Here is a 17,963-nt window from a genome sequence, read left to right as displayed (position 1 = left end):
GTTGTGCAACTCCTTAACTATTCCTGCAATTTTAGCTTGGAGGCTTCTCTAATGCAAACGTGTAGCTTGGTCTCACAGCCTTATCTCTCCCTAAGTAAATAAATGAATGAGCAACCTTCCTTCCAGGGTCTGAAGCACCGCCAAGAGAGCTGGAGAGGGACTTTGGGCAAGGGCCTGGAGAGACAGGACATGGGGGAATGGTTTTAAGATGAAGAAAGTTAGATTTAAGATGGGTATCAGGGAGGAATTCTTGGCTGTGAGGATTGTGAGGCCCCACTGGCACAGGTTGCCCAGAGAAGCTGTGGCTGCCCCATCTCTGGAAGTGTCCAAGGCCAGGTTGGATGTGGCTTGGAGCAACCTGGGATAGTGGGAGGTGTCCCTGCCTGTGGCAGGGGTTGGAAATGGATAATCTTTCAGGTCCCTCCCCATCCAAACCATTCCATTATTCCACATCCTCACCTGTGCTGTGCTGCCACAGGAGATGCTTAGCTGAAATACAGGAATCAGTCCCTGCCCAGCAGAGAAGGTGAGGAGCAAAGTGAGGAGCTCACCCAGATCCCTCAGACAAGCTGGAGTGTGCCAGGCCCATTAAATTAAATCAGGAAAGCAAATGGACATTGCTTGGTTTAGATATTCCTTTACTTTTCTCCTGCCTCATGTAGAGGAAAGTCCTTGATGGGAAGCAGGAATGGCGTGCAGCTCCCTCTGAGTCCTGGGTGTCTTTGCCATGTTTGATTCCCTGCAGCTGCTCGGGGTGAGTTCATTATCTCCTTAAAGCAGGAATTCCTATTTTTACAGGGTGATTAGCAGGCTGATGGAAACATGGAGAGAGCAGAAACCCAAATATTTAGGCAGAGCCATAAAGCACTTCCCAGAGCTGGCCCCGCAGCTGCAGCTAACGCTGGTGGTTTTCCGGGTGATACATTTTTCCTAAGGGATAAATTGCTGGAATAGCTGGAAGTGAGCACTGCCTTGTGCTTGCACGGCACTGTGCAGGGCAGAGCTGTGCTGACAACCAGCAGTGGGGTGGTTTGGCTTCACTCAGCTGTTCCCAGTTCTTGTTGTCCTGGTGTTGGGTCCCTGTAGGAATGATGGATGTGACAGAGCCATGCTGGAACACAATATCTTGGCTGGGAAAAGGGAAAACCTTCTGGGGGCAGAGAGCTCTCAGATTTTGGGTGGCTGTAGGCCTCCCCCCATGGATGTACTCCAGGGCTGGGGATGATTCTGTGCATCTCTCTCTGGCACAGGGATGCTCATCCCACCCACGGCAGCAGAGCAGGTGCCAGCCCAGCTCACGCACTCCGGATTTAATAAAGATCCACAGTGCTGCTGCTGAAAAGTCTGAATCAGTCTAGTCCTGCTTGATCTCTCCCTCCCTTTCAGCCTTCCCAGCTAATAATGGGCACATGGAAGTGATTAAGGGAGCCTCGTGCGGCTGTTCCTTGTTGTTTGTGCTCCCTCAACGTGAGCTTTATCTCCCAGCACGAGGGGGACGTGTTTGGCACGTTGGAGCCGCTGGCTTTGCCAGCTGCAGGGAGAGCACCAGCTCCTCCCCACGCCCCTGGAGCTGGGAATGACTGATTTTCTCCTGGTGATAAATGTGTGGCTTTAATAAGCAAGATAAGCTCATTCTTTGCCTGCCCTGTGCAGTCTTTGCGTCGCTTCTCCTTCGCTGAGAGATGCCCAGGGTGGGTTTGGTCTTGATCATGTTCCCATTTCTGCAATTCCCAGTCCTGCCATCCATCAGCAAGTCCTGGTGGATCCATGGCAGATGCCAGGATTGAGGACAGAGGGGAAAATCAATGAAAATCTTAGAAAAACTTTCCATGTCCCTTAAGAAATCTCATTTTCTCTGACAAACATTTACTAGAAAGTTGGAGCTCAGCTCCATGTTCTGTCCAGCTGGCAGCCAGATCACAGAGTCATCCAGAAATTGTTTGGTAACCCTGTTATTGACAACAGTAACCATTAACACACCCAGTGAGCTAAAAAATAATGCAAATATGGGAGAAAAGAGATGCAAACATGCGTGTGTTTTATGAAAATTAAGGGAAATTAAGAATGCTGGGATCACAGAATAGTTTGGGTCGGCAGGAATTAAAGCTCATTTTGTTCCACCCTCTGTCATGGACAGGAACACCTTGCACTGTCCCAGGTTGCTCCAAGCCCTGTCCAACCTGGCTTTGTAAGACTGAAAATATGCAATGATGAAGATGGTGAGGAAACCTGCTGGGAGCTTGGATGGATCTCACCCAGTTTCAGGTCTTGAATCTTGGTGAAGTTCTACCAACCTTTTTCCTTTTCTACCTCTTTTTGACCCAACTTACCCCAAACCCTGAAGAACTCCCCCCTGGAAGGGCTCCTGGCATGGCTGGATCTCCTCGGGGTTATTTGCATGACTTTGGATGTGCTCCTTATGTCTGGAGTGCTTGTTTTGATCTTTGTTTGAATAACACTTGGAGTGTTGATCCATGACGTAGTTTCCTACAGCCTCCGAAGAGGTACAAGATAATAAAAAAGATATTGTTGGGTTTTGGGGTTTCTTTAATGAATTCTTTCATATCTGTCATTAACCCAGCACTGCCAAGGCCACCACTAAACCATGTCCCCAAGTGCCACGTGTCTTCTAAATACGCAAAGGGCGTTTTGTGGCAATTCTAATATGACTTAAATTATTTGGTTTATCTTTCTTTGTGGCTGGAGGTCTGGGAGCTTCCTGGCATTTCCTAAATCCATTAATTTATGGGAAGAACACCACTGAGTAATTGGGAGCTGGGGAAAATCCTCTCAATGTGAAAAGCTAAAACTAAATGCAGAGACGGAAGCAAACGTTCTTGTGCTGGCAAAATGAGATGGTTCTGTTTTCCTTCCTAATTCCTGCATTTCTGGCAAATAAATTAGGAATTATGATAGGAATTATCATTATTATTAGGAATTATTACTATTATTAGTTAATAATCCATAAAAATGGTAGCAGAGGTGAAAACACAGAGTATCCAGGGCCATCACATCCATCTTCTCTCCCTGTTCTGAGCTTTCCAACTTGGAGAGCTGGAAATTTCCTTGGAGTTTAACCAAGGCACAGCTTCACTCTGCTCCCTGGGAGTGTTGTGTGGGCACTCCCTCCAGGGATGCACCTGCTAAGAAACACAAGGAAATCTGGTAGAACCCCATAATATGGGAAGAAAAGGGGACACAGCTTCTCAGCACCAAAGGGATACACGTTGAGTGCAGAGTCACACAGGTGTGTGAGGACTAGTGGGATCTCCCCACTAAAACCCCTTTTTTCTGTTCTGTCTGTTGGACCACAAAACCCAGGCAGAAGAAGCACCTGGGGCTCCCAGGGTTGTTTTTCAGGTTGATAAAAGAGGAAAAGAGCTGTTTTACCACAGAGACAACACATCCCTGCAGCACCCAGCTCATCACACACCTCTGAAATTCTGCTCTTTGGGCAAAATCAGCCTTAAAATGGGCTGAAGTTGTACTTTTGCTTAGAAATAATAAATGGGAGAGAAATGCACCCACCAGAGAGCTCTGGTCTGGTCTTTGTGCTCTTCCACATGATCTGCCCTCATCCCCAAAGTACAGGAGCTGATGCCTTTGGAATATTCCCTTGGGATTGCCTGGAATGGTTTTCTCCAAGGCAGATCCCTGGTTCATTTACTGAGCCAGCAATGAGCCACAAAGATCCTTTCCATGAATAAAAAAAAAATTCCCATTTCTACATCAGTATAAGATTTAGTTCCTCTCCTTGTTCTGAGCAACTGTTTGACTCTTTGGAAGGAAGTGATCAGGTATTCTGGAAATTCAATTAATTCCCTGGGTCACTGGGTAGTTCTAAAACAAGGAGTTAAACTTATTTCCTTTTCCTTTGTTTTTAAGCTCATTTTCATTGTGTCCAGAGCATAGCTGAGATAAGCTCTGCAGTAAACACACATCAGGACCAGATTCTGCAAGGAAACATATTTTTGTCCTTTTTTTTCCCCCCTAAACCAGGGCTTTAACTGGATCCTTGTCTAATTCTCAAGGTCATTGTTAAATATTTTAAATACTTGGTGAAATGCCAAACTATTTTCATTGCCTGAAGTTTTCTCCTTGGAGAATTCTTGCAGACAAGGAAATGTGGCATCTTCAGCAGTTGTGTCAAAGAGAAACCTGCCTTGACAAGCATTTTTGTGACTCAGGGACTTGACTAAAGTTTTATTTATATTGAGCAGGACCAAGTGTCTCGGGGTGTATTTAATCACCAGCAGCAGTATTTAATTTAATTTAATTTAATTTAATTTAATGGATTTAATCTCTGCAGCAGGACTGTGATTATTATAGATTTTATTTATTAGGGGGAAATGGGTTTATTGCTGTGGTTGCATTAAATCTGGGCTGAAATCCCCTGCAGGTCTTAGATGAGCCTGGATGAAGCAGGGAAAGACCTGCTGGCCTCTCATGCTTAGGGCTCATTCCCTCTCCAGGAACATCCACAGGGCTGGGGAAGGCAAATGGGACAAACTGAGAGAAAGGTGGGTTTTTTTTCCTTTCTTCACATCCAATTGTGAGGAATCACTTTGTAGTGAAAACCTCTCCAAGGCAGGGCAAAATCTTCTTGGTGGTTTGGGTCAGTGGAATAACAATGCCTGAGCAAGCCTGGATCTTGCCAGAGCTGGGTTTTATCTTTTCTCACTTTTCTACTGGGAATAAACAAATTAAGATCTTTCTGTGATATACATTCCCCATCACTTTCCTTGTGGAAGGAGCTGAGGGAACCTAAATGATGTTGGAGTTTGTACCAGGCCTGTGCCAGCTCTGCACTGAGTGTGGAGATTCACCAGAAATGCTCAAAGGATGAATTTATGGTTGCTCTGGTTGGGAATTCTGATTTGCTCAGAGGAAGGAGCAAACAGAACTTTCCAAAATTGGGTTACGAACAGATGAGACATTTGTGTTCCTTTTGTGAGAGCATGGGAGCACTATCAGCCAGAAAAGAAATGAACTTGACCAAAACCAGTAATTTTTATTTCCTTCCAAGCCCTGATTTTGATTTCTGCAGGTGATTTACAGTGCAACTCCAAAGCCTCTGGAAGCATTTGGCATCTATCCCTGTTACATGGCTGGACTGGGCTTCATCCCCCTTTTTTCCAAAAAAAAAAAAGGTGGTCAGGCATTGGCACAGCTGCCCAGGGCAGGGCTGTTGTCCCCATCCCTGAGGGATTTAACAGCCCTGTGCACGTGGCACTTGGGGACAGGGGACAGGGGTGGGTTTGGCAGTGCTGGGGCAGTGGTTGGACTCAACCTCAGAGGGGTTTTCCATCTTACACAATGCCATGAGTCTGGGCTGGTGTTCAGAGGGCAGTGTGCCCCATCCTGATGGGCCACTGGCTGTGGGGACAATGTGGGGACAATTTCCTCACAATTCCCTCACATTCCTGGTTGACACTGTGACAGGGAGAAGGGCAGGACTGTGTGGGTCTGACATCTGCCACTGTCAGCACCAGAGTGACCTCTGATGATGGGGAGGGAAGGGCTGCCTGGAGGTGTCTGTTCATAATTAATCAACAGCAGCAATCATCTTGAGGGATTTCATGAAAAAGGTTACAAAGCATGTCTTGCTTTGTAGAGGAAACAAAGATCTTTTATTTTGCAACAAATTAATCCCTGATTTCCCCCTTTGTGGCTTTTTTCCCCTTCCCAGGGGAGAAGAGAGTAGAAGTTGGGATTCATTTCTCCTTTCATTTCCTTGCTCTTAATGGAAATTCAGGGAGACCATCATTCCCATGAGCACATCCCATGGAGTGAGGGGAGGAGAGGGTGAGATTCCCAAGATTTAGCAGGTGCAGCCTTCACCCAGCCCTGGAGGAGGTTGGAGTGATGCTCTTTGGGGCTCTTGGCAGTTTTGGGGTATTGAAATGCCCACAAACTGGCACAGCTTTAGGGAAGAGGCAAAAGGTGGCGTCAAAAAACTTGACTGCCTAAAAACCTGGCTGGATTAAAACCTGTCTGCCTAAAAACCTGCTCTAACCAACACTAGAGATGGTTCTGGGGAAGCATCACTGGGGATATTATTTCTTTATGATCTCTTCTCTGGCCTCCTCAATATTTGCTTTACGCAGCTGCCTCCAACATCTGCTTTTCATCTCTGCTCTCTGTCCATGTAGGTATTCGAAAATGCCTTCCTTCTTTCAGCTGCTTTCTGGGCCTCCTGCCTTGGCAATGAAACATGCAGATAATTGATTCAAAAATCACTTTAAAACAGCTTATTGAGTCTTTTACACCCATATAATTAAAGGAGTCATGTCAGCTGCCTTCCACATAGAGGAAGATGGGGAAAAACAGCAAGATGGGCCTGAAATATCTCAGGAAACTGAAAGGAGGCTGAACCTATCCTGTAGTTCCAATTTGAGTTGTTTTCCCACCTTTCTACCCGATGGATTTTTAGCTGTTTCCCAGCCCTTCCTCTGTGCACTTGGAGCAATCAGAACCCAAGCTGTGGTTCAGCCTTTGAGCCCAGGATCGACCTCTGGAGCCCTGGGATTCCCGGGAGAGCAGCTCCTCGTGGTCAAGCATCAAGCCTTGGTGTCAGAAATCCCTGATTCCTTAGCTTTTGGCCCTGCTTGGCATGAAAACATCCCTGAGCCCTGGCACAGCAGGTCCTGGCAGCTTCACCCCGCTGGCAGGGGGGAGTTGCACGAGTGGGGTTTGCAGTTATTCCATCCCCCTTTCAGCCTGAAATCATCTCCCTCCTCCCTCCTCCCCAAGACACGCGGGGTTGTTGCTCTTGGATTAAGGAGCTGCAGCTCCGAGGCTTTTCTCAAAAGCAAATACAACTTTTGACCTCAGTGAGGAGCAGATTTTGCCTGGATCCAAGGCCAGCAGCTCCACGAGGCTCCTGATGCCTCCTCCCTTTCATTCTCACTGCAGCCTCCTCGGAAAAAAGCCCTTTTCCTTCACAGAAAATCCCTTTTGATGTTTTTCCTATTCTTTGTTATTTATCTCCTTGGGCAAAGCTCACCTTTGGAATAGGACTCCTCCACACTGCAGCATCTGTGTGTTCCTGGGGCTGAGCTTCTCCTGCATCTTGGATCAACCATGGAACAGACAAATCTGCATTTTCTCACGTAGGTGAGCAACAGTGAAGTTTGGAGCCCCATGATTGAATTTTATTAGGCAGAAAATATTCCCAGGCTCAGGTGGGGTGGTCTGAAGCACAACCCACCTTCCAGCCTGGAGGGAAAATAGGGTTTGCATCCCTTTTCCCTCCTCCTCTTCCTCTGAGTTACGTGGGCAAACAGCCCATCATAAGGGAAGGAAAATGGAAAAAAGTTGCCAGGTCATGGGTCTGATGTCTACAAGGAGTTGGGGATTTTAAAGAAAGTAAAAAGGAGCAGAACTGGGGCCAGGTGGGGTCAAGGTCTGCAAGCCCTGGAGGTCCCCAAAGCCCTGGAGGTCCCTAAACCAGCCCTGAGAGGAGCCCCAAGGTCAGTGCCCACCTGGATTTACATCCCCTGGTTTTGTTTAGCAGGCAGAGGAAAATCTCCCCTGTTTCTGTGTCTTCCTCCATCTGAAAATGTAAACTATGGTAAAGTATCTGCTTATAGTGTGACCTCTTCGCTGGAGTGGGGGTTCTGTCCTGGGGTGAATTCCAGCAAACCACCATGTTTACAATGAAAATGCCTTTTTTCAGTGTTCCCATGTCCATTAAAAATCCTTGGGGGAAAAGCAGGAGAATTTCCATGGCTCACCCAGGGAGGGAACAAATATTCCTACCCCACTGTTTAAAAAAATTAAACAAGAAATGAATGAAAATCAGTTTTAAAACAATTATTTTGTGCCTCCTGTGGTGATGGATCTGCTGAGTTTTAAACCAGTGAGGTGCTGGGTTTTGCTCCCAAACTCAGGTCTGCAGCAAACAGGAACAAACTCCTGCCAGAGCTTGGAGCTGGCAGGATGTCAGGTGTGCCAGGTCACCATTTCTCAATTCCAGCAGGGATTTAGCCCTCTCTGGGGACAGCGCTGAGCCGGGCAGACAATCCCTTTCCCGAAGGATTCTGGCTCCCCACCGTGGCAACAGCACGAGTTGGGCTGGGAAAGTGTAGAGGAGGCAGCCCGGAGTGAGGAGGAGCTGCATGGAAAGGTGATGCTGAGGCTTGCAGCAGCCTGGTCTGGTGGGAGGAATCTCTGCCCACGGAGGGGTTGGATTAGGTGACCTGGAAAGTCCTTTCCAACATAACCATTCTGTGTGGTAACTGAGCACTGGGAGTTGCAACCTCTGGGAGCTCCAGCTGCTGATCCAGGAGCTGTTTCTGCAGAGGGCTGGGGGAAATGACAGTTCCTGAGGGACAGGCAGGGTCCCACACTTCCCGACGGTCAGCAGGCTCTGTAAACAAACTTTCCGTGTGCCTGGAGACAGATCAGAGCCTGGAACTCCGTCCCTCTGCTCCTCAGCACGCTCAGGGAAAAGCCAAGAGCAATAGATTTATGGAATCCAAACATCACAAATGCAATTTATTTACACTGCTGACGCCGAAAGGAGAAGCAGATGCTTCTGGTTTGGATGCCTGTCCAGCCTAATTTCAGGGAAACGTGGGGGTCAGTGTGAGGGAAAGGAAGGAATCAAAATGTTCAATGTGTCCTTGTCATTGTCCATCCCTGTCACATCCTCACAGCAGTGTGTGCCTGAACACACAGCTCAGCTCTCCAGGAACAGCCTCTGGAGCCACCCCTGCACCCACAATCCCATTCTCCCTGTAAGATATCCATCCAGGATACCTCCAGCAGGGCCAGAGGGTTGCAGAGCCATGCAGGGCTCTGGCTGACTCCGTGTGATAATGGCTTGTCCTGGCTCAGACCATCCTGGGGACAAAGGAGTGGATAAACAGCCCCTGAGGGATTTATTTGGCTCAGTTGCACCGTGCCAGGGAGAGGTCCCAAAACCAGGTCTGAATGAAGGGGAATTGTGGCTGATGAAATGTGAGTTTGGTGAGCAGACATGGAGCTGGCTGTGACCTGCTGCCTCCTGTGCCACAGGGTGGGATCACAGACTGGTCATTTGGGAAGGGACCTGAAAGATTATCCATTTCCAACCCCCTGCCATGGACAAGGACATTTTCCACTATCCCAGGTTGCTCCAAGCCCTGTCCAACCTGGCCTTGGACACTTCCAGGGATCCAGGGGCAGCCACAGCTTCTCTGGGCACCCTGTGCCAGGGCCTCCCCACCATCACAGGGAAGAATTCCTTCCCAACATCCCACCCAACCTTCATCCCAAAGCCATTCCCCCTATCCTGCCCCCGCCTGCCTTTATCCAAAGCCTCGGGCAGGTGCCGGAGCCAAGCAGGGTTTTCCCAGGGGCTGAGGGATCCATCTCTCTCCCAGCAGAGGGCACGATGTGCAAAGGAGAGCGCTGATCCCCGGCCAGGAGCGATTCCAGGGATGCTGCAGCGAGCAGGAGCAAGAGCCAGAACTCTCAGAAGTGACGTGTATGACACGGAGTGTCCTTGGGGTGGCCGGGGACACTCACTGCTCCCAGCCTGGGGCTGAACACCTTCTTGCCAAACACCTTCTTGCACTTTCGAGAGCGCTTGGTTTCGTTATTAAACACCCTCAGAGCTCCTTCGAATGATATTTGGAGAAATAGTTGTGAGTCAAAGGAAATGGAGCCAGCATCGTTTAGACGAAACCAAATTGCCCCTGATTTTCCAGAATTTTGGTCTCAAAAGAGCAACATTTCCCAAGAACATTCAATACTTTCTAAGGATGTGATTTACTGCAGGGAGCAAACCCAATTCCTCTGTTCAATCTGCTCTGTGGGTTGTGTGAGGTCCAAATTCAAGTGTTTGGATTATCAGAAAACTCATTTCTAAAAATGACTTAGCTGTAGAAAAATACCTTCCTGTCTGAGTCTTTCCTTCCCCTGGATTATTATCAAAATTTCTTTGAAAGAGGCTTCCCAGCAAAAGTAGGAGAAAGTTTCCCTTCTTGCCTTAATTATTAGGTAAAGTAAACATGCTGGGCAACCTCAGCTGTGTAATTTAAGGATTTTGATCATTCCTATGACATGGGAATTCCCCTTTAGGAATTCCCCTTTTTGGGCACCATTACATATCTATTCTGAAATGTCTTTTATTTCACCTTTTTGCTCACGTGGTGCTGCTGCAGTGATGCAAGTCTTGGCTGACACTCACTCGAAAGCACTGAAATCTAAACCACTCTTCTCCCAAGAGGCAAAGTTTACACAAATCCAATATCCTGGGAGAGCCTCTTGTGAGAGGGAAATGCCTTCCTGCAGCTGCCCCATGCCAGCTGTGTCCTGCCCATCCATGCATCCACTGAAATTCCTGCTGCAGAGGTGGGGGTGCCTCTCCCTACACCCCAGAAAAGGCTTTTGTGGTCCTGGAGGGGATGGACTGGGGGTTTGGTTCAGGAAATAGCTCCAAGCTAAACACAGGTTGTGCAGAGAAGCTGTGGCTGCCCCATCCCTGGAAGTGTCCTGGGGCTTGGAATAACCTGGGATAGTGGAAGGTGTCCCTGCTCATGGCAGGGGGTGGCTTTGATGAACTTTAAGGATCCCTTCCCACCCAAACCCTTTCATGATTTTGTGATTCCAAGCTCTTGGCAAAGGCAGATTCTGAGCTCTTTTGCAGAGGGTGACAAACACTGACCTCAGAGCCACAGCTACATCAACCACCAGCCAGCACCACTCAGGGAATCATATCCAAGTGGAATATAAAAATAGCTCATGTGTTTTAGTTGAACTGTAGAGAAGCCCTCTTTATCTCAAGGATCTGGAAACTTCAGATGAGGATGTGAGCAAAGGGAATGGAGGGTCTGTCCTTGACTGCAAAGTGCTTTGGGTGTCCCAGCCATGATGATCTCTCAGAGCCTGGTGCTCTGTCCCAGAATTTCCTTGCAGAGCATCTCCTTCCCTTTGAGCCTGACCACTGCCACAAACCCCACTGTCCCCAGGAGGGACACTGGGACATCAGAGAATCATCAAGGTTGAAGTGATCTCCAAGATCACCAGCCTGAGCTGTTCCACGTGCAGAGGTGGCACCAGCCCAGGGAAAAGCCAAAGGCTGCTCATTCTCCTGGGAAATCACTTCCTCCCCTCGCTGCTGGGTGTGCACAGAGCAGCTCTTGGCCCTGGGGCACAGCAGGAAGGGTTTCCCCCACAGCAGCCATGAGCAGAACAGTGAAACCACCAGCAGCCCCTGGGGCTTCCCTGGTGGCTCTGTGCTGACAGGGGGAACTCTTCTGTGTATCAGTTTGATCATCCTGTGTGGGGTTTTGTTTCCTCTCCATCTCTGAAGGTGATCAGAAGTGGGGCTGATGGGGACCAGCTGCCAGGAACTGCACAGCAGCAGAACTGTGAATTTGCTGAGATAGGACAGGAGATAGACATCCCCCGCTGTCACTGGGTTCTCTCTGTCCCTCTTTGCTAGCCAAGGAGTCAAATGTGGCCTAAATGCGGCCTATGATGTTTACTATAAAAATCCTGCCAACGTGGGCTGTAATGAAAGAATCATCTCGTCTAGATCTCTCTAGCAGAACCTCAGCAAAAATACGTAAATAATGCCCAGGCTTTAACAAAATAGATTTTTATTAATTACAGCACTTCAAGTAACATTTCATCTCTCCTGGCAGTGTCTCACTTCAGGCTTCAGGAGTCAGAACAGGTTATCACAGTGCATCAAGCTATTAGGACATCCTTCCTTCCTGCTGACGAGATCAGCTCTGTTTGGCAATGTTCATCCAAGGATTTAATTGACTTGATTACATTTCTGCTCTGCTTTTACTGATCCCCAGTCCTTGGGAGAGCTTCCTTTCAAGTCTCCCGAGAAGCAAAGCCAGCACTCAGCACTTGCTGTTGGCGCCACAGCTATGAGTTGGGGGTGGCAGAAGGATCTGGGAATGGCAGGAAGATCTTGGAATGGCAGGAAGATCTGGGAATGTCAGGAAGATCTGGGAATGGCACGAGGTCTCCATCCCACTTGCTGATCCTGGAGGTCACCTGTGTTAGGAATATTTTAGGACATAGATCCTAAATATAGGACACATTTTAGGACATAGATAGGATATTTTAGGACATAGATCCTTTAGTAAACAACTACCCAACTCTTGGCTCAACAGATCCCTGAGGAAGCATTTAAGCACCCTTTTTATACAAAAAAAAAATAGTGGGGTTGATTTACAACCCTGAAATGTCTGTTGTTTCACCTGTACAGTGAACAAAGTCTGAATAAAGACACAGCAGCTGTGGTGTCTCAATGCCAAGGGGCTCCTCAGCCCCAAACTCCTCCCAATAACAGCTGAACTGCACCAGGAATAAGGAAGGCTTAAGCACCATGGTGACACTTGGTCCTGGTCACTGAGCAGCTTCCAAACGGTTTGGAATTGTGTTGAAAGGTTTCGTGTTGTTCCGTCATTCCCAGAGGGAACACACCCTACTTGGATTTGAGTCTAGACCTGGGAGACATGCTGAAAAATATCTTGTAGTAGATGTAGACGTTGATAATCCTCAGCAGAATCCCAAGGATGTAGCTGAGGGACCTGAGCAGGGCAGCAGCTGGGCTGGAGAGCTGGAGCAGGAGTGCCAAAGGGCTGCAGGAGGGAGAGGAGGTGCTGCTGGTCCTCAGGTGCTCATCCATGAGGAACAGGGCACACTCTGCAGCCACCAGCGTCCAGATCACCCTGGACAGCAGCCTGGCATTCCTGACTGTCCGTAGGGAACGTGACTCTGAGGGCAGGAAGGTGATCAGATAGGCTTCAAAGGCCACGCAGCTGAGCAGGACACAGCTCAGGTGGGTGTTGGCTGTGAGCAGGATCTGCGCGGCTGAGGGAGAGACACTGACACCAAAACTCCCCAAAACCACGTCAGAAACAAGGCTCAGGAAAACCAGGATATCTGCCTGGGCCAGGCTGGAGATGAGGACTGCAGTGGACTTGGAGGAGACCTTGGCAGACTGCAGGAGGATCATGGTGTACACACTGCCCAGCAGCCCCAGGAAGGTGCTGACAGCGTTGGAGGAAGACAGGACGAGGTATTGGATGTATTTCAGTGCCAGGTATCTTCTGAGATCTTTCATGTGGTCTCTCTCCATTGAAATGCCAGTTAGGGAAGAATACCTGGAATACATAAAAGAAACCCCCGGTGATTAAATGTAAAATTAGCAGGATGGATTCCAGGCTAATGATGATGGACCTGCACTTGTACAGACACATTCCAGTGCCAAGAACTGGCTGGAGATGATGGCAGCTCAGGATCTGAGCTTGTATTTACACACCCTATCTTAAACAGGAATAAAGTTTGTAAAGTGCCTGGATATTTTTAGATAACAGCATAATTTGTGTAATATTGCACGGAAAGGGTGTAAGTGTGAATATCCCTGTGGCTGAAAGGGAGGAGCCAGAAAATGATAAGGTGCAGTTCCTAGAAAATAGTAAAATCATGTACAAACTCAGTTCTAATAAATAAACACGGAAATTGTTATCTAAATGGGAGAGAGGAGATAAGGAAGAATTGTGTGGGTTTCTCACAGATAAAGCAAACTGATTGACTTCCTCCTGTAGTGGGGTGATCAATCCTGGTGGGAACCAGCAAGTGTCACATAGTTTGAATTTTCTGAAGCGTTTCAATATCATTTCATGAGGCATTTTTAGGGAGGAGCAAGGTAAGAAATGTGGCCTAGGTGAAACTCTGGTGAAGTCATACACAGCTGGATGGGAAACCACGGGAAGGCTCATTCTCAGGAATTTGAGGAATGATGTGTCAGGTGGGGCTCTGCAGAGATCTCACATTTTGTGGTTTTCATGAACTGCAAAAAGGAACTCAGCAGAATTCAGGCCTTGAGATGTGGGACCAGTTTTGAGTCCAGCAGCTCAAAAAGGTGTCACTGAAGAAGTTCCAAGGAGGCTGAGCCTCAGAGATTGAGCTGAGTGTAACAATTCCATTTCTCTCCCATTGAGCAATTCTCTCCTTATGTAAATTCCCAGAACTCCCAATGTCAGCACCTTGGAGCTGGTGTTACAGAGCTTTTCCAGTGCATTACCCAGCAGGTCTGGGTGGTTCCTTTAGTCATCACCTGGTTTTAATTTTGCTGGAATGATGGGGAAAAGATAATCTTGGGTGATTCCCATGAAAGGTACCGAGCCAGATTTTGAGACTGGGATTCCCATTTCCTGTGCAGACTTGACTGGCACCAGGCTGACTCATCTGAGATTCATATTTGCCTGTTCTCCTTTGTCTTTTAAATGTCTGATCCAGCTTGCTGATGGAATACTTTGGGGAAGAAGTAGGAGAAAATTCTCTCTGTATTTCAGCTGAGTCAGCTCATCCTGCCCTCATCTCCCGCAGTAATTAACTGGAAAAATGATTCTGCATTTTGTGGCAAAAGCAAATGATCTTAGAGGTTTTCTCCAACCTTAATGGCTCTATGATTGGTTTGACCCTTTGTTTTGATACAGAGAACCAAAGAAATTCAGATACAATAGAAGGAACCCTGAATCCACAACGTGGAACTCATACAAGTCCCCATCTCCGAGCAAAAGAGAACAAAACCATGGCAAGTACAGTTGAATCCTGATTTATCTTGGTATCTTCAATCCTGATTTATCTCATTATCTCCTTTGGAAAGGTACATTAAGAATGTTCTGTTGTTCTTTTTTTCCTTGCAACCTTTTTCTGTGTCCGTTTTCATTAATTATATTTTTGAGGGGATAATTACATGCCATGATAAAGATCTTTGCTCGTTTTATGACCACCAAGGGCTGGATTTACAGCAGATTTGTCCATATGGAGCTTTTGAACTCTGAGCTTCCAGACTTTGGGTCCTGCCTGACAGGAGGGTTTGGTGATGAGGCCAAGGAGGAGTGTAAGGAATGAGAAGAAGCCAGAGGAGGTGCCCAGGGCTGGACCCTGAGGAGCTCAGAGTGTTTCTCACATCCTCTCTTCTTGAAACTTCAGCATTTTCCACAATGCTGCCAGCATTTTTCTGAACACCACAGAGTCCTTTGGAAAGGAACTGGAGTTCCTGGCTGGAAGATGCCTTTCCCCTTTCTCTTGGTGACAACCAGAGGTGTCTGTCCCTTCATTCCACGGCTGCCCCTGGAGGCAGGATGGCTGTCAGGACTCCCTCCTGCTCCCTCCACCTCGTCCACACTATAATTTAGGGGTTAAAACTGGCATCCAGAATGCAGCAGAGCGAGGTTTGATTTCCTCCTTCGCCCCAGGGGGTTGAGATGTTTATCTCCTGTAGGTGTCCCACCCAGCCGGATAGGATTGTCCCCGTGCCTCCAAAGGAATCTGGCACAGTGTGAGAAAGCAGGTGACAGGGGCAGGGACCATGGGTCACCACAGTGGCACTTGCACGTGTTTGGCAGGGAAGAGCCATCCCAGTTCCTGCCACTTGCTCCAAGTGCTGTGTGGATACTTCTGCTCTCCTGAATGAAGCAGAGCTGGGAGATGTTCCTGCGAGCTGGAGCTCCATTCCTGGAGAGCTCCATTCCTGGAGAGCTCCAGTGGCCCCTGGAGGGGGTTTGGCACTGCCAGTGCACACCTTCCGTGGGGACATGGGCTGGGCTGGGGCAGGAGGAGGCAGGGAATGCTGCCCACCCCACGAGGATGCTGTGGAGGCACAATCCCTGCTCCTGTAGCCAAATCGGTGCCAGAGAGCGCCCTGGGCATGTCACTGGTCAGACACAGCTGCTAAACAGACAGGAGAAAGGTAATTTGGGGTGAAGAACACTGTATGAAGAGAGCACAGGCAGGAGCTGAAGCCACAGGCTCCTCCTGTGTGGCTCAGCTGAGCTCCCACTGCTGGGATCTCCATCCACAGCTTCCCTCTGGCTAGGAAATACCTCCAGCCCACTAAGATTCGGTGAGAGGAGAGCAAACCCTTCCCTGCCTGCACCTGGGCAGGTGGGATCACACCTGGAATCTGAACAGGAAGCTGTTTCCTGAATGTTTCCAGAACTGCCACACTCCGTGAAGGAGGAAACCTGAGCTTCATCCATTTATTTACAGTTTTCAAAGCAGCTCTTGTGGTCTGTGGCTCAGGTCACCCACAGGAGGATTCTGCACATGGACAAGGACACTTGGACAGTTTTTGGTCGGATGAAATCTCAGTTCAAGCTCACAGGGAGTTTCCTGAACCAACACTTGGCGTTTTCAGCCTGCTATTTTTTTACCTCCACAGAAATCTCTCCTGACCCACTTCCCAAATTCCAGTTAATAATAACTTCTCATTTGTCATCAGCACACTGCTGTAGTCTCAAAAATCCCTCCCGTTCTTAAACAAGTAATTCCTTTCAAAATTCCTCCTGGAATGGTGTCAAAGAATATAGAGAAGAGGAGAACAAATTAGAAAGGCAGATTAGCACTGAATACCCCTGACTGTAATGAAGTGCTATTCCTTAGCTGAAGAGGAAAAAAATACTTACATTTGCTGGAAGAAGCAGCCAGGGATAGTTTTCTGCATCCCTGCACTGTGAGTGGTGTCTCAGCAGAGCTGAAATGTGCCGTTTCCCTTGGATTGATTCCTGGTTTTTATACAGAGCACCCCGTGTTCAGCTCCACGTCAGAGCCAGGGCCACGGGATTTGTTTAGCTGGGCAACTTCCCCAGAGCTGGTTTCACAAGGATTACTCACTCGGAGCGTGGTACCCATGAACTTTCAGCTGTCTGGAAAAACTGATGGCCTGAGTGGAGAAGGAGTCCCAGACATTTCCTCCAGCACAGGCTGGAGCTGGAGCAGATCACAGGGAGTGATCCCGGACCTGTGTGGGTGCCACGGGAGCCAGCAGAGGTTATCCATGAGGAAAAACCTCTGGGCAAAGGGAGGATGTGCCTGGCAGGGCTGGACTGGGCTGTCCCGGGAGTGTTTGTGTTGGTGTTGCCTGGGATACCCAGGTTAGGTGCTGCTGACGCTGCACTCCTGCTCCTCATTGTTCTCCGGGAGGGAGCTGGGGCTGGAGCCAAGTTCTTCCCTGAGTTTTCCTCACGAGATATCAGTGAGGAGCAGAGGAACATCCCAGAGCTGCTGTGGAGAACAGCAAACAGATCCATCCACAGCCATGGGAGCACCAACCACAATTCCCAGGCTGGTGGGTGCCAATCCCATACCTGCAGCAGGACGTGCAGCAGTGACACTACCTCGGTGTCTGATCAGCCAGGAGGGTTCACCACTGTCCCACACCAGCCCTGCCATTCCCCTGGGTGCTTCCTGAAGCCATGGAGGGCTGTGGAAGGATGAAGCAGCTGAAATTCCAGGTGCTGCAAAGCTCTGGCACTGCTGGTCCCACCTGAGGATGGTGCAGTGTCCCTGCCTGGGGACACTGAGGGAACATCTGCCAAAGCCAGAGGAAGTCCTTGGAAACAGGGATTGAGCTGAGTGGCAATTAATATGATCTGTGCTTGGATTTAATGTATAAATATTCATTTTTCTATTTGATTTTAAGGAGTGAGTTTTGCCAGGGACTCTCCATAGCAGTTTTGTGTTTTAAAACTTCTGTTATACTTCACAACTTCTATTATTGTTTACACCTTCTATTCTATTTTACAACTTCTACTTCACAACTTCTGTTTTATTTGCTTATTTTTCTTGCCCGCCACGATGATACAACAGCACCAGCAGCTGCAAGAGCACAAATTCTGCAAACTCTCCACACTCTTCTCAGCAGCTCAAGATTTCACAACGACTTGAGGACAGATAAGACGAACTCTCCATCTCCCAGGGCACCACCCTTTTGGTCAGGGCTTCCCCCCTGGCACCCACTCTGTGAAAACAGCAGGAAACTCCTTTTTTGGGGAGGCAGGAGGCTCAGATGGGGCATCTGGCCCTGGCTGTGCCCAGTTTCACTGGCCATGGGGAAGGTGCTGGAATCTTTAATCAGCTCTCTCATTTAATCGGTTTATCTTTACCTCCCCGTGACTCCTTTTTCGACCCCCCAGGGTCTCCACAAACAGAACAAACAC

At 48.4% G+C, this 17,963-nt stretch overlaps 1 protein-coding gene across 1 annotated transcript; it reads right to left on the bottom strand.

Annotated features, from left to right (window-relative positions):
- Positions 1-11,574: 11,574 nt before the first annotated feature.
- On the bottom strand, positions 11,575-16,850 carry LOC146437548 (uncharacterized). Its single transcript, XM_085060651.1, has 2 exons — positions 16,431-16,850; positions 11,575-13,118 (listed from the first exon to the last, which is right to left on the bottom strand). Exons 1-2 carry the CDS (start codon positions 16,466-16,468, stop codon positions 12,437-12,439), a joined length of 720 nt encoding a protein of 239 aa, XP_084916777.1. The 5' UTR covers positions 16,469-16,850; the 3' UTR covers positions 11,575-12,436.
- Between the last annotated feature and the right edge of the window lie 1,113 nt (positions 16,851-17,963).

This window comes from Lichenostomus cassidix, chromosome 4A (assembly GCF_008360975.1).
Source record: "Lichenostomus cassidix isolate B80296 chromosome 4A, HeHo_3.0, whole genome shotgun sequence".
Classification (NCBI taxonomy): domain Eukaryota; kingdom Metazoa; phylum Chordata; class Aves; order Passeriformes; family Meliphagidae; genus Lichenostomus; species Lichenostomus cassidix.
This window is presented reverse-complemented; position numbering and strand designations above follow the sequence as displayed.

What these genes read in the sequence shown, in the direction of transcription:
- LOC146437548 (XM_085060651.1), bottom strand. Translation starts at nt 16,468, where the DNA reads ATGCAGAAAACTATCCCTGGCTGCTTCTTCCAGCAAAT. An exon ending in GGCTGCTTCTTCCAGCAAAT is followed by an intron (nt 13,119 to 16,430) that starts GTAAGTATTTTT and finishes TATGTATTCCAG; the next exon opens with GTATTCTTCCCTAACTGGCA.